The sequence below is a fragment of the Artemia franciscana genome, chromosome 5, assembly GCF_032884065.1.
Source record: "Artemia franciscana chromosome 5, ASM3288406v1, whole genome shotgun sequence".
NCBI lineage: Eukaryota > Metazoa > Arthropoda > Branchiopoda > Anostraca > Artemiidae > Artemia > Artemia franciscana.
In genome coordinates this window covers 31,974,604-31,997,249 of record NC_088867.1, presented here as the reverse complement: position 1 = coordinate 31,997,249, position 22,646 = coordinate 31,974,604, and the positions used below count along the sequence as shown (strand labels likewise).

General features: G+C 33.9%; 1 protein-coding gene across 1 annotated transcript in view; it reads left to right on the top strand.

Annotated features, from left to right (window-relative positions):
* Positions 1–6,538: 6,538 nt before the first annotated feature.
* The window catches only part of LOC136027717 (SID1 transmembrane family member 1-like), a 49,928-nt gene continuing 33,820 nt past the window's right edge, over positions 6,539–22,646 (top strand). The window contains exons 1-3 of the mRNA XM_065705170.1: positions 6,539–6,792; positions 10,081–10,343; positions 14,240–14,373. Coding sequence (XP_065561242.1) covers positions 10,122–10,343; positions 14,240–14,373 — 356 coding nt within the window. The 5' untranslated portion in view covers positions 6,539–6,792; positions 10,081–10,121. The remainder of the gene's footprint in view (positions 6,793–10,080; positions 10,344–14,239; positions 14,374–22,646) is intronic.

Genomic DNA, 22,646 nt, shown 5'->3' with positions numbered 1-22,646 from the left:
ACCTAAAATCTTGAAAAACAGTTAGAGTGGAGGGATCTGGATGAAACTTGGTGGGAAAAATAAGCACAAGTCCTAGATACATGATTGACATAACTGGAACGGATCAGCTCTCTTTGTGGTAGTTGGGGGGGGGGGGGGTAATTCTGAGAAATTAGAAAAAAATGAGGTATTTTTAACTTACGAATGGGTGATCAGATCTCAATGAAATTTGATATTTAGAAGGACATCGTGTCTCAGAGCTCTTATTTTAAATCCCGACCGGATCTAGTGATATTGGGGGGGGGAGTTGGGAGGGGAAACCTAAAATTTTGAAAACACTTAGAGTGGAGGGATTGGGATGAAACTTGGTGGGAAAAATAACCACAAGTCCTAGATACATGATTGACATAACCGGAACAGATCCACTCTCTTTGGGTTAGTTGGGGGGGGGGGGTTAATTCAAAAAATTAGAAAAAATGAGGTATTTTTAACTTACGAACAGGTGATCGAATCTAATGAAATTTGATATTTAGAAGGATATCATGCCTCAGAGCTCTTATTTTAAATCCAAACAGGATCTGGTGACATTGAGGAGGGGGAAACCTAAAATCTTGGAAAACACTTAGAGTGGAGGGATCGGGATGAAACTTGGTGGGAAAAATAAGCACAAGTCTTAGATATATGACTGACATAACCGGAACGGATCCGCTCTCTTTGGGGTAGTTGGGGGGCTAATTCTGAAAAATTAGAAAAAAGAGGTATTTTTAACTTTCGAACACGTGATCGGATCTCAATGAAATTTGATATTTAGAAGGATATCGTGTCTCAGAGCTCTTATTTTAAATCCCGACCGGATTTGGTGACATTGGGGGGGATTTGGGAGGGGGGAACCTAAAACTTTGAAAACACTTAGAGTGGAGGGATCGGGATGAAGCTTGGTGGGAAAAATAAACGCAAGTCCTAGATACATGATTGACATAACCGGAACGGATCCGCTCTCTTTGGGGTAGTTGGGGGGGGGGGTTAATTTTGAAAAACTAGAAAAAATTTGTTATGGTTTTGCTTCTTTTAAGAAAATTTGGCTATCTGTAACATATTTCCATTTTATCTCTTTTCATGATTACAACAGTAGCTACATCAAACAGTTCGTGCTACATCAAGTTTAGTCTTACGAGCCTGAAAAAATTATCCTATTTTCGAAAAAAGGGGAAAACATCCCCTAAAAGTCATAGAATCTTAAAAAAATTACACCATCAGATTCAGCATATCAGAAAACTTTACTTTAGAAGTTTCAAGCTCCTATCTGCAAAAATGTGGAATTTTATATTTTTTGTCAAAAGAAAGACCGCGGATGAGTGTTTATTTGTTTTTTTCCCCAGGGTTGATTGTATCGAACCAGTGGTCCCAGAATGTCGCGAGAGGGGTCATTCGTACAGAAATAAAAGCTCTAGTGCTTTTTTTAATTAAAAAATAAGATTTAATTAAATTAAAAAACTTTTTTGCTTAAAAAACTGTATTTTATGTTCAAACTTGATGAAAAGATGCTATCAAACTGAATGCTAAAAACAGACATAAGAAGGATGAGAAAGCAGCAACTCTAAGGACACGTCAAGTTTTAAAACAATACAGGATCAAACAGTTCATGGTAACAAACTATAGGTAAGAGGTGACCGGCTCAATAGTCACCGAAACTGTAAAAAACAGAATTTTGATGGGAATAGATACATCAAAAGAATTGGATTATTATAGTAAAGATCGAACTCAAGCCCAAAGGAACTGAACCCAGTGAGTTATTTTGTTTTAAATTTAAAAGATACGCTTTAAATTTAGTACATTAAAAGTTTTCCGCGATGAGAATTCGAATCCTGGTTTTTCGTGTGACAAGTGGGTATGCTTTCAGTTCTACCATCATAGAATCATGAAATATAAGTTACCTACACTTAAAGTAAAGAACAAATAGTAAAGCATATAATAACTGAATATTACTAAGAGACTAAAAATTTGTAATAAAACCTTAGTTTCAACGAAACCAGAATCATCCATTTATAATAGGAGAAAAAGTTCCTACGGTTGAGGTTCGTACTAGAGATCTTCGAATCACTAGACCTACGCTCTACTGACTGAGCCACAAATGCTTTTATTTTATGAAAGAACATACATTTTGAGAAAAGATTGAAAAAGAGTTACTTACATAAAGATGTAAAGATTACATAAAGATGTAAAGGATTTGGGATCCTTTGTCTGAAAGGACGCGGGTTCAAATCCCAGTGTACCCAATTGTTCAGTTTGGGACGGGAGTCAGTGGCGTGACTCTGTAAGCTTAGCCAGAGTCGACCCAGCTTTAAATGGGTACCTGGAGAAATCTGGGGAAGGTAAACAGGAAGGGTGTGCGAAAGCACAGGATGGTTGGCCCCCAACCCCCCATTGCACTTCCTGGCTGAAGGGCCAAGAAACGGAGATCAGCACCGCCGGTAGGGACTGTAAAGTCTAATGCCGTATCCTTTACCTTTTTTTTACCTTTACATAAAGGACCAATATGGTTCATCGAACAGTTCTTGGTGACAAACTAAGTAAGAGGCGACCCAGCTCAATAGTAACTAAAACTCTAAAAAATTAAAAAAATTAAAAAGCTCTAGTGCCTTACTTAAACAAAATAAATAAATAAACCTTAAAACGAGTAAAGCTTGAATTGAAAATGAAGCTTAAAACAAACAAAAATATTGTGCTATTGAAGTATAAATGGAAACAAAACAATCTTAGGAAACAAAAGTACAATAGGTATTAATATTTGTTCGTTTTAAGCTTGACTTGCATATTCAGTTTAAGCTTTATTCGTTCCAAGATTTATTTATTCATTTATATTAGTACCTGTTGCATGTTTTTGCTATGATTGTTTATTAAATTTCTGATCGTTTTGGGTTTCATTTATTTTTAGTGGTAATTTTTGGTTGTTTTGAGTTTTTTTGTTATTGTATGTTTTTATTTCTTCTGATCTTAAATTTAAAATGGCCTTTACTTTTCTTGGAAGAACTTCTTTTTCTGAGAGTTTCTTTTAATTGATCAAGAAAATATTAAACTACTGTGAAAATCTCCGTAACTTCTAGTATATACTTCAATTTGGCACGAAAACTCAAAATTAAAAGAGATTTATGATACTGATTTACACAAGAATGTACGATTTTTTTCCGAATGATTTTACACCCATGGTTTAAGTTTTACGCTGATGTAAAGTAGGATAACTCGATGCCTTTTATGAAATAGTGCAACAAGTGAAGCGAGAACACACCATAGGCAATTTTTCTCTATTTCTTTTTCGGGTGTTGTAGCTAAGAAGTTTTGTTGACATTAAATAGTACAGGAATGAATGCAAAAAAAAGCGAAGAAGTCAAAGTTAATAATACCAGATGGGGCAAAAGTATGCATATTATGTCTTTCAGTATGCTACAACTCAAAAGTGGTAAAATACAGTCTTCGTTGACAGAATCTCGTGCCTGATACCAAATTCTAAACCAGAGATGCAGTTCTCGACTGAATACATATGCTTTAGTGGTCGAAATTATTTTTACTAAGTTTTAAGGTCTCTAGTTTGACAAGAAAAATATTTTTCTCAGTTCCCTGGTGTGTCAGAGAATTAAAATAAGCGCCAATCAAATAATATCTCTCAAAAGAATGTTTGACAACTTCTAAGGTCGTATTTTACATTTGTGTCTGACTGATATGCAAAATTCTTACCTATGAACAACGGAAAATTGTGATTAAAGAACTAAAAAAGAATTGGGGACTCTGTATGTTGGCCTTACAACTTATATTAAACATTTCAAAAACGTGGAAGTTGGAGGAGCATTTGACCTATATAACTAGTAGATGGAATTTTACCATGAAGAAAAAAAGAGAAATATGTGAAGAACAAAAAGAAGGTCGCCTCATCGGAAAATGTCATTTAGATAAGTGATATGGAAGTTTACTTCCTTATACAATTGTCGTATGATATTGCAATTCTAAGCTTCAAGAAGCTTCATTTTAATGAACTTCGAATTATTTTGTACATTTAAAAAAAAATAATGTCCATCTTCGATTAACATTCAAAATAACTATCAAAGTTAGCCAACAAATAAAGAAAATGTAATTTTAACTTTTAGAAAATAGCACAACCTCCTTCCATATCGCTCAAATATTCCTAGAGGATGTTGTCTTCATTTCTATTCTCATCTGTTATTTTTTGATGTTATTAATTATGTCACTGGTAAATTTATTCAGTATTGCATTGCTGACGTAGGATCGACGTCTCTGCAGCACTTTCCCTGGCAATTAGCAAAAGTCGGATGGTCATAATAGAGTCAAGTATTTTTAGCTGCAACATGTCTCAAATTTTGTGCTTGACAGCATTCATGACAGAAAATACCCCCTCGAAGAAGGCACTGCTGATCAATAAGCTTGAGATTGAAAAAGCTGCGGAGCTATGTCGAGCAAAATCCACTCTTTTCTGTATTTTTTTTCGATCAAATTTGCCCACTTTCCCATATAACTGGTTTTGCACCCTACCGATAATGCACGCTTTGATAATTTAAAATTCTAATCTTCATCTCCATTGTGGAACACGATATAAGAATTACCTTCTGGTTCCTGAAAATAAATTTGTCTTCATTGACATAAACCTCAGTATAATGGGAGTTATCAGTAACAACTAAACTTTACATACATCGAGTATTGGCCTTGTTTTTGAAAATAAAATCCATCCACGTTGCGCCGAATTTTTGACATGTGTAAAATCGACACATGGTGTAGATACGCCGCGTCTGGCCACAAAAATAAGTTGTGGGTGGAACTTACCATTTTTAAAGTGGCGATATGGAAGAAATATAAGTCAATAAAATTAATTATCATCTTACAAGGAATGCACCGAATTATCTGTAAAATTTACTTAGATGCCTCTGTAGCCAAATAAAATTTGAATCACGGAAGTATGCTATAACAGTACTAAATCATATTCATATATTCTAACTGCTGATTCAGGACTTAAATTGTATATTTTTGTATATATACCCTTAAATCCGAAATTTTAGTAACCTTGTTAATGGCTTGTGCTGCCTCCATATGCTGTCATGTTGTATGAATGTAACTTTCAGGAACTGAGGTATCCCTCAGTTCTTATATTAATTTTGAAGGTATTTCAGTAGAGTTTAGAGCGTGATATCATGGAAATTAGCGAAGTTAGGCGAATGAAGCTTTCAGAAATGAATCAAGAGCATGAATAGTTACCCAGAAGGCTTTTTAAAGTAGGCTAGTCTATCTGTCTTCACCCTACCCTCCTTTCAATGGTAGGCTAATAGCCTAGCCTCTGATGTGCCTCAATTATTCTTGTACTATTAGTTCAAAATCCTTAGAAATAGGTCTAATAGTCAAATTAGACTGAAAGAAAGTGATTTGAGCCTCACACCCTTGCTCAATCCTAGTTTATAAAGTTTTTGGAAATTCAAACTTGGGTAGTATAGGCTATTTTTTTTTTATTTTTAAATAAGAGTCTTTTGTATAGATAGAATTTCTGGAAAGGGTATAGATTTATTGGTTAGTCTCTCAAGAAAGAAACTCTTGGCTATAAAATTCTAAAAACTGTTGGGCTATTTTTTAGGTACTTTGGCTACTTACATCACACCTAAAAGAATATCCATTTGTAATTTTTTGTAAGCTTTGCACACCAGCTAAACATAAGAAAACATATTTACAAAATCATTCACACTTCATAATATGCAGAATAATCAAATTTAACACATTTTCCATAGGAAGAACCTTTATCTTCATTTTTCCTTGTGTAGGTTTATACCTAAATATTCACTTTTTCATATAGTTTAGCTAGGAAGAAGGTGCTCTTCCTAAATTGAATAATTTGTTTAGAAAACATGCTGGAACAAAAAGAGAGATATTTCTAGATTGTAAATTTTATGCTCATTTTCATGATTTGGTTTGGATTTGTGACAATTCATCCTCAGCCCCTCTCTGATGGTCTCATATAGTCTTAGGCTATGTATAAGAAATGTCATAGTAATTGATGAAAGCTGATTGAAAACAGATAACAGTAGAAAAATTATGGAAATATGATTTGTTGATGCCTGGTTAATGTCACAAGCTAAGTTTTTTTTTTCTTTAGTTTCTTTATATAGCCTAGAACTATATGAAATTTTTTAAGGGTGAATGGTTAAAAATTTTCAAAAATGCAATCCAAACTATAAAAATGAGCATAAAATTAGCAGTAAAAAAACATCTCTTTTTGTTCTAGTATGTCACTTTCTGGAGAGATACTGTTCTTGACCTTTACTGCATGAGGGCAGGTTCCATTTTAGTCCTTAAAGGGACCCCAAAGGTTTCCTATTTTTTCCACCACACAAAAAAGTGATCATCACAAGAAATCAGTTTTAAAAGTGGTTAAAATCATATCATTTGTTTATAAATAAATCATTCAAAAGTGGTGTATTCCAAAAGCACTGATTTATAACAATTTTATTCTACAAACATTTGATTTATAAATGTTATCCTTAAATATAATATGTCTCCCTAGTGTTTGTAGATTAGGTCATTTTCTGTATACAAACCAAAAAAGTAAGCAATTCTATGAAATTGATGGAATGCAACAGAAGAAGGCATAGAAAAAATATCAGCATTGGTTTATAATATTCATTATATTTGAATGGATTATAAAATTCATTTTAATCACTCATGTCCTTGATTTAGCTTCAGTCTCCAGGTCTTGAGCTGGTGTTAGTCTCTGGACCTTGAGCTGGCTTCAGTTTCCAATGATTTGTAACCACATCAACAAAGGTATGTTTCACTTCTTTTCTCAGCTTTTTAATTTTTAAAGTTAAAAAGGATTTACACAGTATTTTTTTAGTTTTGCAATTTTCTCAAGTGATGCATTCTGTAATTTAGCTTCTTTTCTGTCATTTTTGTAGAAGAAAGCCATTGATTATTTTTACTTATTTTTTTTTTAATTCATGCTTAATTTTACTGTTTGCTATTATTGTGCTACAGCAAAATTTATGCTCCAAAAAATGCAGCCTCAACTACAGAGTTTTGGGATTAGTTTGTAAATTAAAAAGGTTATTGAAGTAGCTAGTATACATTTGAATGATCAAATCAAGACTTTTGCAATATATTGCTTTAAAATAGTGGATTAAATAATTGAATGGTGAATTTTTAGCTAATTTTTAACTTTACATCATAGTATAAAAATATGGCCAAGATATTTTTTTATATTTAGGCTCTTTAAGGGTTCAAAATGGAGTTTGTCCCAAAAGCAATTATTGCAGTTGAAAAAAAAAACAATAAAAAAGACATTGAGTAATGCATTAACTTACTTTTTAGTTAAATCATATGATAAAGACAAAAGTTTACCCATCACTTTACTTTCCCCCTCCCCTCTCTCTATATACTGTGAAAATATATAGCTCAAATTATGTGTACTCTATAGATTTCTTAGGAATTTCTAAAATAGTACCCTGCTAATATCATAGGATTTTGTCTATTCTGCAACTAATCCAATGCCTAAATTGTCTGTCAATGATTAAATATTCCTTGCTAGTCTTGATTTAAAAAAAAAGACTAAAGGGCCAGACAGGACACAACCTATCATTCTCATGTACTGTTGAAACCGTTTTAGCTCTCCTTGTACAGCCTTTTTCAGCTGTCTCTCCAAAAGCTGCAACTATATTCTTATGAGAAAACAGCAAAGATTACTCCAGTCTACAAAAAAGGAGATAAAGATGTAACTGAAAATTCCCATCCCATCAGCATAACTTCTGCTGTTGTCATAGTTTGAAGGGCTTATGAAAGGGTCTAGAGGAGGTAGGAGATAATCTATTAGACTAAGATTTCTATTTGATGTCTATTATTTCTATTAGACATCAGGGCATTGTGGCCACAAAGCCTGGATATGAGATGCATCCCTTTTATTACACAAACTATTTTTTGTATATTTATTTTAAAGCTTCATTTAACTAAACTGATTTGCCTAATATTTCTTAAAAATTATATGAATTAACATGTAAGTACACTTCAGCTTTATGAAGGAGTGGTAGATGCCTCAATGGGTGCATTTTAATGCCCAGATGTTCTAACTCTTTCACAAACCTTCTTATAAATATAGAATGAGTTTTGGGGAAGGAGGGGGAGTTAAATATTGATATCTAATCCCTCTTGATTCCTAGAATATTTTTGCTCTACACCTTTATTATAAGTACTGGGAGGGGGTTATAATGTCATTCTCATTGCTACAATCTTTTTTTCTATATAGTGTAAATATTGTATTCACATGCCTACTACCACAGAGGGGGAAATCAAGACAGGGCATTGTGGCCCTTACTAGGAAATTCTTGGGGGATGGGTTGACAAATATTATCAGGGCCTTTGTTTTCACTGATTTTAAATGATAATTTTCCTCTTTTCCTATATAAACGTTTAAATGTATTAAGACACATGTATACAATATATTTTAACATCAGAGAACACTATTGTGGTGATTGTGATGGCTTCAGCTATGTAGAAAATCAGGCAATGTAAAACTTCCATCCACATGAACAATAATACCTGTCTCAGTCCACCCAATTTTCTTTTGTAAAGTTATCATTAAGAACTTATTCAACAAAACCACTGCTCATCAAAAATTTTGACTAAAAAATCAAGTCTTGTCCAAAAGTTTTATTTATAATCCAATATTTGGTTTCTTAAGCAGGAAACTGGGAAGCCACTAAGTAACCAACCAATTTACAATTATTGGTACATGCACTTTCATAGGAATAAATCATGCGTTTATTGGGCTGGTAGCCAAATCATATTTTGATTAAGCCTGGGCATGTTTTGAAAAGCCACCAGAACTTAAAAAAAAAGCAATTTAAAACTTAAATAAAAAGAAATTATTCCATATATGAGGGAATAAGGTTTTGAGAAGGAGGGAACCTTTCCTCAAAACCTCACTCTTGATGTTAAAATTGGACATTTGGTCATAGTTCTTTAAAAACGACCACTGAAGCATCAGGGGTAATTGAACTGGAATAACAAACTTTTTTAAACACTGTAGTTGGTAACAACTCATTTAGCAGTTACAAGTTGAAAAACAGGCTAAATCTTCATAAGGGCACTGGAATTTTTGACTTAATGAGCCCCTTCCAAAGTCTATTTGACCACCCATCCCATAAAAACCTCGTATCTTAGCAATGGGCAGCTCACATATTGTACAGCCCTTGCCCTGGGGACTGGAAGAGGGGCTGTCAATACTGGAGGTATAGTATGTGATCTTTGGAATATTTTGAACAAAATTGCTGTCCCAAAATTCTGATTGTATTTGTTTGAAGGAAAAACGGCGTGGGTGGGTGGCCCGTTGCCCTCCAATTACTTTTTACTGTTAAAAGGGCACTAGAACTTATAATTTTCAATCGAATGAGCCTCCTCTGAAGTTTATATGACCACCCCTTCCATATGAAGTGCCCCTGGAAAAAAATAATGCATTGAACCCTTATGGCTCTTTTGTGCCAATGCTATATCATTGTCTTTTATTTAAATAGGTGAGTAGAACTTTCAATTTCCCTTCTAATGAGCATCCAAAATTTTCCGGGGGGATTTCTGCAGGAGGATTTGTCGGGAGGGAAATGGCTAGACCCATCAGAGATGAAAAATTTATTGTTCAGTCAGCAAAATTGCATTGAAAACAGATCAAAGCTTGCAGTTCTTCCGCTGGTAAAAATACAACATAGGGAGTCTTTTTTGGGGGCAAATTTCCTATGAAAGCCTCAGAGATTTTTAATTTAGTTGCACCAGCCAGAAATCACATTGTAAGTTCAGACGAACAAAAGGACACTAGTATTGAGATTTTTTTTTTACTACAGAAATTGTCTTGCTGGTCGTTTTCTGTCCTGTTTCGGTATTCAGGTATATCGTTTCATTCTTATAGAAAATGAATTGCTTGGGCATTTTTGTTTGGCAAAATTGCCTGCCTTCTGTCAGAGCCTGGCTATGAAAGTAAAAAAAGATGTATTTTTGTGTAGATACTGGTTGCCTTAGCAGAAAGTGGCTGTTAGGATCTAGTAAAACCACCTTATTATTTTTTTATTTTAGGCTTGAACGTTTTTACTTAATTATAACTGTATTGCAACAACATGGAACGAAAGCCTGGTGACTCCTTGTTATATGTAGTCCTTTTTGTTACCCTTTTCATCCATTACCCAGTCCATGGACTGATTCAAATGCCTAGAAGTCTTAGGCTTAAGGACGAACATCAAGTCCACACAGAAGTTATTGAAGCTAGTTGTGATCACTTATATCGAGAGTCAACTAACCGAACTTTGGAATTTATATACCATTTTGTTCATGCTAATGAGGCGAGTTATGTTTTTGTCATCTTTCCAGCTGCCACAACCTTTTTAAAGGATCTAACAAGATACATTTGTATAATGTAGCACACAGTAACTTGTATTTCTGACTAAACTACAAAATTCGTTGCTGTTATTTTAAATTTTAACTTGATTTTGTTTTTACTTGTTCCTCATTTTCCCTAATGTGTGTCTATGTATAAAATAAATTTCTTTTACTTGGTTTAGATGCTATCAAGGACATTGCCTTTCTCCACTAAGGTCCCCATTTCTTCCGCTCATGTACACTCCAAGAAGCTTCATCCACCTCTACTTAAATCAGAAAGGGATAAAGTTTTATCAAAATTTCAGATCTCTTATTTTTCAAATAAATTTAATCCGGATGAAATAATTACAATATCCGGATGAATAATTACATCAGTAAAACAAAATGTGTTTTGAAGATTAGGTCTATTCTTTGTCAGGATGTTGGGAATTGCAAATGATGGATTGGTTCTAATCTTGGATTGATTTATTTTTGTGCTGGGACAGTCTTCTTTTTTCTCTCTGCTCTTTCTTTTTATTTTCTATTTTTTATTTCCTTTTGCTGCTTGTTTTCTTTATTTGTCTAGCTTTCATCTGAAGATATTTGTGATAATTTGTGTTTCTCTCCATTTACTTTGGTATTAAGCTTACTTGCAGAGCTCTGCTCTTTGTTGGCTGTAGCGGGAATTTTTGTAATGACAATTTGTATAAATTAAAATTTACCTTACCTTAGGTACAAAAACACTACGCATATTGCAATTCCGAGTGAAATCTTGCTTAGACCGATGTTTGTGATTTTCGATCTTTGTTCTAATCACTTCGAAGTTATATTCTTTGATTTGTTAGCTAATTCGCTCTGGTATTTTTGTCTTTCCTTCCTTTTTTAAATTAATATATGATTTAACTTTTCAAGCAGTTGAACTTGTTTTGATTAAGCCTTTTTAAAGACAAAACTGTCGAATTCAGGTTGCAAAGATTGACATCGCCATGTTGAAATCAATTAGGGTGGGTTCTAATATTCTGTTGTTCTTCTTCTTCAAAAAAGCAACTGGAATCCTAAAAGCGCTCTTTTTGGCTTCCAATTGCACTTTTTCTAATCGTATTACAGTTAAAAAAATAATATAGTACAATTTTCAAATACAATTCAATACATAATACAGGATTTGATGGACTTGTGGAAAGTGCGTGTACTCAAGCTACCTGTCCCCTGCAGTTTAAGGCCAACATGGTGGCTTGTACCAATATGGCTGTTCCTACTCCCTTAAGCTCTCTTCTGCACAAATATACAATAGAAGTAATAAAAAGCAAAATTAATCCCTAAAATTTGACAATGTGGAAGATGGATGGAATAATTTTAGAAGAACAATTTGTGAAGTTGTTGATGGTGTCTTAGGGAGGAAAGTTAAGACTGCAGCTAGGAATATTAGTGAAAAAGCTTTATGTTTAATAGAGAGTAGAAGAGGTTTGTACAAGAACAATCTGAGTGATACATCATATGAAAACAAAAGGAATGTAAAGAAAGTTGAGAAAGCATTAAATATGAACTAATGAGGTGTGAAGTGGAGGCCATGGATAAAATTGCCGAGGATCTGGAAGTTAAAGCTAGACGGAATAATAGTAAAATACTAAACTGGCATGTTAATAAATTGAGAGGGAGTAGTCAATTCAGACTAGTCCCAGCTAAGATAGGAATGGGCCCACAGTTAGTTATAAGAAAAGAGTTAAAGAGAGATGGGTAGAACATTTTGAGAATGTGCTAAACTGAGGTACAGTTGCAGGAAAAGATATAGATGAAAATGAAAAAGTTTGTGATACCTTGGATGTGAAGGAAGATCTTTTTTTTTGTAAGGAAAAATTAGCGGAAGTACTAAAAGGATAAAAAAATAATAAGGTTTCAGGTGCTGATAGTGTGATAAATTAGTTTCTAAATATGGTGGTGCTGAGGTTAGAAATAAGCTACTGAAGATTATGAAAATGATTTTTGAAAAAGGGGAAGTACCTAATGATTGTAGGAAAACCTTAATTAAATCACTGCATAAGAAAGGTGACAAAAGTAAGTGTCGTAGTTATCGAGGCATTAGTCTGGTCTCTGTAGGTAGCAAATTACATAGTAATATGATACTTTTTAGATTGAGAGATGCTGTAGACAAAGTTTTAAGGGAAGAACAGTGCAGTTTTAGAAAAGGTAGAGGATATGTCGACCAAATTTTTACTCTTAGGTTAATAATTGAGAAGTGCCTTTGTTGTCAAACACCTTTGGTCCTCAGTTTTATAGATTATGAGCAAGTGTTCGATTCTGTTGATTGAGGAGCTTTACCAATGGTCTTATCCTTATATGGTATACCAGACAAATACATTAAAGTGATTTGTGCTATGTACGAGAATAATACTGCTGCGGTTAAGGTAGGAAATGAGGTTAGCGGCTGGTTTTGTATTGAATCAGGAGTTAAGCAGGGTTGTGTTCTATCCTCCTAGATATGGATCATTTTGATGGACCTTGTCTTAAGGAGCACAGGAATTATGCTAATGATTTAGACATATTAGTAATAAGTGAAGACGAAAAGCTGACGTTGGGTAACGAAAAGTTTGATCAGGTGAACAGCTTCACTTACCTTGGCAGTATTGTTAGTAAAGACGGTGGGAGCAGTGAAGATGTTAAAAGCAGAATAGCTAAGGCTCAGGGTGTTTTTTCACAGTTAAAAAATTTTGGAAGAATAGGAAGATAAGTCTGCAAACCAAGGTTATTATGTTATTGGAAGCTACAGTGATGACAGTGGTCGAATATCGCTCTGAAGCATGGGCGCTCCAAAAAGCGGATGAAAATTTACTAGGAGAAATTGCCTACGGATTGTTTTGAGTACTCAGCTGACTGACCGAAGATTATCCTTTTTGGCCATCTGTCTGGGGCTAAACGGAAAGCAGGTCGTCCTTGTCTGGGGGGGGGAGGATGTCATAAATAAAGATTTAAAGGAAATGAGAACTTCCCGGGAGGGTATAGATTGGGCTGGAGGAGCGTGTATAGCTGTTTTGGCCTCAGGCGGTATGATGCTGCGGTGAGTTATTATTATTAGTAGTTGTACTCAGGTTGATTAAATCAGGATCAGCTCAAAAGATAATAAAAAAAAGGAGTTAGGGGTATCTTGTATATACTACTCAGACCTGCACCGTAAATGGCATATAGCCACATTTAGTAAAACCAACGCTACCGTTCTAGCCTATTATGTGCCTTGTGAAGTGCTACACTTTTGTAGTAAATGAAAGAAAAGTTTGACTTATTAGTGGAATTTTCAGAAGTGAGCATCATTGTTTTTGCAGATGGCAATACTCGCTGACAAAGCTTTGTTGTACAGCTTACTTAGATCTTTTCCGAATATTCCAAGTAATCACTTTTCATAGAATATTTTCGTTACGTAATATGACAATTTTGACAATTCTGGACAAAAAAAAGTCTAGCGTCCGCTCTGGACTACATAAAAAAAATAAAAAAGTAAAAGTTCTCTAGATGCCCAAAGGAACTTTTTCCTCTGAGTTTGTTCTAAAAAAAAAAACAAAAACAAAAATAATGGAGTTTTTCACGTGGCATTCCTTTTATTCTATGTTTTTATATGAAATGTTTCTGGACATTAAAAATACTGACTGGTATTTTCTCCATGCGGGTTCATCTTGGAATAATTGAATCGTCGATTTTCAGAATTTGTAGTGAAACTTGTTGAAACATTTAAATTTACTCCTCGTACCTTAAATTTTCCACATTGGTCAAATATATTTTCATATTTTATTGTTCTTCTTAGCTCTTTCCTAGATATCATTGCTCTTATGTAAATTAATTTACATAAATTACAAATAAAATAAAAATGTAAATAATTTACATTTATATTCAGAGCTCAAAAGCTGTGAGAATCAGTGTCGACACCAAAGAAGTGACCCAAGAACACCCAATATTATTTGTCGTTCGCCAACAAAAATCTGTGAGCTCTTGGCAACTTCCACATTTTATTGACACGGCTAGTGGAATGTAAGTGCTTCTTTTTTTTGCTATTATATATTTAGCCTATCCACTATTATCTGAATGTCACTTCTGTACTTTGAAGACAAGTAAATACTAAAAAAAAAAACAAATGCTTACCACCGATGGTGCCTACCAATTTTGTATTGGGAGAAAGAGAGGGGTTCAAAATTCAAAATATTTGTTGTAAAAGGACCACATTTTCAAAGATAATGCTATTGATAGTATTATACATGTTTTATGTCTTCTGGAGTTGGAGTAGGTGCCCCTCACTCTCTCCTGTAATTGCCCTTGCTTTTCACCTTAATGAAATGATAAAATAACATTATGTATTTATGCAAAGGCTGTGGCTTTTCAAGGGAAATTACGATTTTTTTGCCGGATGTCATTTCCTAATTTCTGTTGATGAAATTCTCAAAATTTTCTGCAGCAAATAAACTTTTTAATGGTTGGTATTGCAAAGATTTCTTTCATTAATAAAGCTTGTGAGACTTTCGTCCACTCGAAAAAGGGTGTTATATATGGATGTGTGTAAGAGTGGAGACTCAAGTTGGCCCCTTAAAAAAAGTCAGTACCATCTATCGTAACCTGAAAAGTCCAAAGGCTATCTATCCTTTTTATATTTTTCAGTCTCTATCGTTCTATTAATTCCAGCGCCAGTATAACCGGCGCTTTTTGTGGGTATGTTTTTTTATGAATTCAAATGCTTGTGGTGCAAATGCTTGTAGATTCTAGCATAACCAGAATCACCTTTTTGCCGTGTTCTTTTCGAAAGATTGGCACTAAGTTTGAAGAAAAAAGGAGAAATCAATTGATGAAAATTTATATTATTGATTTCATTTATTTTCTGAGTAAAAGGAACTAAAGCTCTTCCTACTCCTTTTGTTTGAGAAGTATTCTTTTGCTTTTTCCTATAAGTTTATTGCGTGGTTAGAGTTTCTGGAATTTCCCTCTCCTGAACTCAATGTTTCCTAGCTCTTCTAGCCCCCTCAGGGAAGGGGGCCAACCATCTAATTGGTTATCAGAAGCGGATATTCCTATTGTTGTATCTCCAATATCCAATGATGATAGCCTGAATGAAGCCATGATTACTGTCTCTTGAGTCAAACGAAAAAAGCCTTCTATGAGTCCTCCTGAAACAATTGAACTCTCAAACTCAGTCCCAGCTGTGGAGATAAAGGACAAACCCATTATCCTTTTTACTCCAACAGTAAAAGATCAATCTTTCTCTATCAAAAATATTACTAATATTAGAATGAATCTCTTCAAAGCTTTTAGATGCAGCTTCACTGTGAATGTGAACAGAGATGGTTCACTAACGGTTATGTTTCTAGACAGAAATGAAGCCTGCAAAGCACTTAGCCTACATAAAATTAGCAGTATCCTTGTTACACCTGAATGGTGGAAACCAACCCTGAAAAATTTTCAGAAAATAGTGCTGTACAACATACCATTGGAACTGTCAAATGATGACTTGAAAGATGGTCATGGGAACAATAAGGGGGAAATGCTGGAGGTTCTGGATATTCATCGTATGGGCAAGCTAGATTCTAAGGGAACAAGAAGTAGTAAGAGTGTCCTCTTTATCTTACCTGCTAGTTCCCAGTTTGACTCGGTTTTCCTTTTTGGTCAGCAAAAAGCTCATAAAATATACCAAGAAAAACCTCTTCAATGCTCTAAATGTTTTAAGCTTGGTCATTCATCTAAGTATTGTTCTTCTTTTGAACCAGGGTGCCCTAATTGCCTTGGTAATCACTCCTTGTCTACAGAAAGTAGATGCACTGAAGTGCCTAAATGTACAAACTGTGATGGTAGACATCAATCAACAGATCACAATTCATGTCTTAAATATGTTCAACGAGCTAAAGTTTTAAAGATTGCTCTTCAAGAAAATGTCCCTTTCCTGATAGCTGCAATGGAACTGGCCAAGCTCTCCAAAGTACCATCAGGTCCAAGAGTTAATGAGGCCAAGGAAGTGAATTTAGCCCTTCCTCAAAAACCCTGGCTACAGGTCCACAAGAACAACCAAAATCAGGCACTTATACCTCCTACTGAGACTTCTTGCCCTCTGTTGGCTAAGGAGCATCCCAAGGTGGCTGAAGCTAGTCCATCCCTCAACAATCCTAAATCTTGGTCTGAAAGAGTGGCAGCTTTTCCTAATATTTCTACTCAAGCCATCACTGTGCAAGATAGAGTTGGACCTCATATTACTAATTTAATTAAATATGTTGCATCAGTGGACCTAATCTTACAATCAAATATGGCTAAAGATAAAAAAAAAGCTAGTATAACAAAAGAAATTGCAGAACACTACTTTTCCAATTCTATTTTCAATGAAATAGGAACAGAATTATCATCCATTATCTCAAAGTATCATGCATGTCACCTATTTAATCCTTCCTATGTTAACTAAGCTGCAGATCCTACAATGGAATTGCGTCTCTTTAAATTCAAATAAACTCGCTGATTTTATCCAATGTGCAAATGATAATAGAATTGGAATTATTTGTCTACAAGAGACTAATCTTCATCAGTAAAAGAAAATCAAAATGCCTGGGTGCAAGTGCTACAGGAAAGATAGATCAACTAACAGAAAGGGAGGGGTGTGGCAATCTTTTTTCATGTTTCAATCCAACACTCCCCTCAACCCTTAACTATTTACAGGGATGAAATAGATGTTGTAGGTATAATAATTACCTTAGCCAATGGTAACCATCTTGCCATAAAATCCTTTTATAATCCATGTGGGAGTAAGGACATCCAAAGTATCTTGGAAACAGAATTATCAGGTAATGATACCTTTATTTTTGGTGATTTTAATGCCCATAGTCCTCTCTGGGAACAATCAGCTGGTAGCAACAAAGCAGGAAGAGGAATAGAGTACATATTGTCCAATTTTCCTGACACCTTGATTTTCACTCCATTTGACTTTCAGACCAGGTATAATATTTCTTCTAACTCTTTCTCAACTATAGTTTTGCTTGTAGGTCCTTCTTTATATTATGATTTAGTTCAGATGGTAAAGGTGTCGTCTCTTCAATCTGATCATTGTGAAATTCTTACATCATTTCAAGATTTATGCTACACTCCCAAACACTACGTCCCTACATTTATTAACTCCTAAGGCAATTGGTCCCTTTATCGTGAGATATTAAATGAAGTAGATTTTTCCTTTGTTTCTCCCAATTCTGATATTATTGCCATTGAGTCTAATTTGAGATCAATCCTGCTGGAGTCAGCTAAAGTGGCAATTCCAATGACTTGGGTGCATTTTTACAATGGCTCCAAAAGACCCAAGAATTGGTGGAATGATGAGTGTAGGGTTGAAGTTCTGGCAAAAAGAAAGGCTCGTAAAATGTTTCAAAAGCACCCATCTCAGTCAACAGCAATCTCTTATAAGCAGTCATGTGCTAAGGTGAAACTAATTTGTAGGAGAGCTAAACAGAGTACATGGCTGAATTTCAGCTCAAGTATCAGTTTTAGAACCCCAATTTCAAAGGTCCATAATTTCATTAGCCAACTAAATAGTGGAAAGCAGCCTAATGATGACCGTAGATATGATATCATTCAGGATGGATATCCAATTGTCTCAGATAAAAAGAAGGCAGATCTGTTTACCGATATTTTTAAAAATGACTGCTCAGATTTTCATCCCAGCCGACCTCCTTTTAGTAATCTCCCTCTTACCTGTTCTTATAATGGTACTCTGATGAAACCTTTCTCCCAAGATGAATTTTGTGTAGCACTTAATTCTCTTAACATCAAGTCTTCCCCAGGTTATGATGGTATTTATATGAAGTGGATTCTTGAGTCCCCATGGGTGGTTCATACAGCCCTCTTAAGTCTTTATAATCTCATTTGGTCAAGTCAAAAGTTCCCAGATGCTTGGAAGATTGCTCAGGTATTCCCAGCTTTAAAACCTTCTTATTCATCTAATGATCTTAAGTCTTACCGTCCTATATCGGTATTACCTTCCTTTAGTAAAGTTCTGGAAAGGCTTGTCTTATCAAGAATTGAGTGGTTTGCTGAAGTCAACAATCTCTCTCCTAGTGAACAAACAGGTTTCAGAAAAGGACATAGCTCTTTAGACAACATTACCCGGCTAGAAATTGATGTTTGTAACTCTCTTAAAATAAGACATCCTAATAAATCTTGACTTCCCGTATCCTTTTATAAGTTTTATAAAGTCTTTTCTAACTGATAGATATTTTTATGTTAAAGTAAATCAGTCTAGAGGTGAGCAATGCCCCATTACGAGAGGACTTCCTCAAGGTGCAATATTGAGTCCTCTTCTATTCAACTTGTATGTTTCTGAATTTCAAGTATCTCATGCATCATTTTGGCCTTTATGCAGATGATTTGATCATTTGGAAGTCGGGAAGGGATATAAGCCTTCTTCAAAGCCTTATTCAACAGGATATAAGCTTAGTCCAGAGATTCTCTTTAGCATTTGGCTTCCCAATCTCAATCAGTAAAACTAAAGCCATTATATTTACTAATAGTACTCTAGATCCTCCTGATCCACTGACAATTTTCTCAAGGGAGATCCCATATTGCAATTCAGTGAAGTTACTTGGTTTATTAATGGATTCTAAAATGCAGTGGCATGAACATATTAATTCTTTGAAATCTCTGATTATTCAGAGACTTTGTATTCTAAAAAGACTTGCTGGAAGTAAGTGGGGTTGTCACCCAAAAATTATTTTGGATTTTTACAAATTATATATTCGTTCAAATATAGAATATGGGATTCAAATTTTTTCAGCTCGTCCTCCATCCTCATTCAAAATCCTTGAATCTTTACAAAATTCTGCTATTCGAATAGCTTTGGGTGTGCATAAACATACTCCTCTGTCAAAGTTAAGAATACTGTCGGGATTGGTGCCCCTAAGTGAAAGAGCATCTAGTCTAAGGATAAAATATTTATCGCAAATCCAGGCTTATGGACCCAAGCATGCTGTATATGCACATACCTTTGCTGAGAAGTCAGCCTGTCCCAATGCCCATTCATCATGGAATCAGTTTCAACTGGAGGTCCCAAACTGGAATCAACACTCGCTTTATGCATATCCCTTTACTGAGTCCCCCCCCCATGGGAAATGAGTCCTCCAAGCTGTCAAGTAGAACTTATCTCTATTAGTAAAGATTTGATTCCTAATTATGAGATCCAGACTATTTTGGCTGAACACATCTCAAAGGCTTACCCCAACTATAGAAAAATATATACAGATGGATCTGTCCAGAGGGAAAGAGGTGGAGCAGGAGCATGTATCCCATCCCTGAATTTGAACATTTATTCTCCTCTCCCATTGGGATCTTCTATCTTGTCTGCTGAATTATGTGCCATCCGCCTGGCCTTGGATGCACTTATAAATTATAACATGGAATCTGAAAATATATTCTGTCTCTCCGACTCTAAATCAGCATTACTACTGATCCAAAATATTAATAGAATTGCTAATGACAAAGATTTATATAATATTAGAAGACAGCTTCTTAATCTTAAGATCAAGGAAAATGAAGTTTATTTTCAACATGTTCCTAGTCATAAAGGCATAAAATATAATGATATGGCTGATTCTCTAGCAGCAAAGCTTCCATGTTATGTCCTAGTCCTTCCTCTGACCTCAATTCACGAGATATTATCAGGCAAAGATCCAAAGTTAATCACAGTAAATTAATGTTATCTCCATTTCATACAAGATTAAATACAGTGCTATATTACCGGCTGAAATCAGGTGCCCTACTTCTAAATAGCTTGTTATTTAATTGGAAGCTACATCATTCCCCTTTATGCCGAATCTGCTTTTCAGCAGAGGAAACAATCCAGCATATTTTATTTGAGTGTCAGGCTCAGAGTGAGGAGACTGTTGCTCTTAAGCGTTTCTGCTCCTTGGCTAAGATTCCAAATACTTATACAGCTATCCTGGATTCTAACCTGCCATGGGAAATTGATTGTAAGATATTTAAGGCAGCAATTGATATATTAAAGAAGAGAAATATTGTTTAATAAAGATTAAGCTTGAAGAAGCCTATTTTTAAAGGGATGCGATTTATCCATAGTTTTTGATTGTGCAGAAGAGAGCGGGAATGAGTAGGAAGAGCCGTATTGGTACCGGCCGGCCTAGTGCCTTAAACTGCTGGGGACAGGTAGCTCAGGTACTCGCACTTCCCACAATCAATAACAGTGTATTATTGTTCATAATTGTATATATCCATTGTTTGCAGACTGGAGGAGAATAGCGCTTCCAGTAGCTAGTTTTTCTGGAGAAGAAGTCAAAGAGGTGAAAGGACTTGTTGTTAGTCCATATACCTCCCTAAAATTTTTGGAACTGGAGTGTTTTTTTTTTTCCTCACAAGAACCATGTTAAAATTCATTTTCAAGCGGACTTTTTAAAGGACCTTATCTAGGAGGAGATAAATGTCAAGAAACATAGACGAGAAAAAATTCTTAATTTATTTGTGAGTTTTGTTTGGAATTGTGAAAAATAGATTTCTGATCTTTTTTTCCAGTAGTCTGGCACCAAACCCGTCAGTTTTGTCCAGTCTTCTTTAATAACAGGGATTCATCAGAAAATCATTAATTATATTTGATGAAACACTTAATTCTTTACAAATCACACTTACAAATAATCATTAATAATTGTATTTTAGTAATTGAATGCTCAAACGGAGCTATAAGGCTCTTATTTTTAAGTGGGCGTTTTGCTAATCATTTTCTACAGTCGACATCTTTCTGATACTAGGATTGGTCAATCTGTACACGATTTCTACAATTGTGAACAAAGAAATATTGCCTCGTTTTTCTAAGGAGATTCATGTTTGAGAACATAGTTATTTTAATCATTTTTCATCTAATCTATATATATAAAATAAGTTGTCTGTGTGTGGATCTGTGTGTGGATCAGGTGACGTCATGTTTGTCCGCATATGACGTCTGAATTATTTCACACTAATACAAAAGAAGAAAAAAACTAAAAAAGGTAAAAACTACAAAAAAAACTAAAAAGAAAAAAAACTAAAAAAGCTAAAAAACTAAAAAAAACTAAAAAAAGGTAAAAATCTAATAACTAAAAAAAAACTGAAAAAAATAAAAAAAGGCAAAAACTACAAAAAAATAAAAACTAATAAAAAAACTAAAAAACTAAAAAAACTAAAAAAATACTAAAAAAAGGTAAAAAACTAAAAAAACTAAAAACTAAAAAAGAAAAAAACTAAAAAAAAGGAAAAAACTGAAAAATAAAAGAGAAAAAGAAAACTAAAAAAATATGAATAAATATATATAAAAATAAGTTGTTTGTGGGTTATGTCTGTCTGTCTGTCTGTCGAGTGACGTCGTGTTTGTCCGCATATGACGTCTGAATTATTTCACACTAATACAAAAGAAGAAAAAAAACTAAAAAAGGTAAAAACTACAAAAAAAACTAAAAAGAAAAAAAACTAAAAAAGCTAAAAAACTAAAAAAAACTAAAAAAAGGTAAAAAACTAAAAACTAAAAAAAACTGAAAAAACTAAAAAAAGGCAAAAACTAAAAAAAAACTAAAAACTAATAAAAAAACTAAAAAAGCTAAAAAACTAAAAAAACTAAAAAAACTAAAAAAAGGTAAAAAACAAAAAAAAACTAAAAACTAAAAAAGAAAAAACTAAAAAAAAGGAAAAAACTGAAAAATAAGAGAAAAAGAAAACTAAAAAAATATTAATAAATATAAAAAATATAAATATAAATATAATATAAATTAGCAATCAACAAAGCACCGAGACACAAATGACGACCGGGACACAGGGAGTATAAATGACGACCAGGACATAAGTAAAAAAAAAAACTAAAAAAACTAAAAAAATGGTAAAAACTACAAAAAAACTAAAAACTAATAAAAAAACTAAAAAATCTAAAAAATCTAAATAAACTAAAAAAGAAAAAAAAGAAAAAAGGAAAAAAATAAAGGAGAAAAACAAAACTAAAAAACGAATGTATATACAGACCGGGACACCGGGATACAATATATATATATATATATATATATATATATATATATATATATATATATATATATATATATATATATATATATATATATATATATATATATATATATATATATATATAAAAATAAGTTGTCTGTGTGTGGATCTGTGGATGGATCAGGTGACGTCATGTTTGTTCGCATATGACGTCTGAATTATTTCACACTAATACAAAAGAAGAAAAAAACTAAAAAAGGTAAAAACTACAAAAAAAACTAAAAAGAAAAAAAAAACTAAAAAAGCTAAAAAACTAAAAA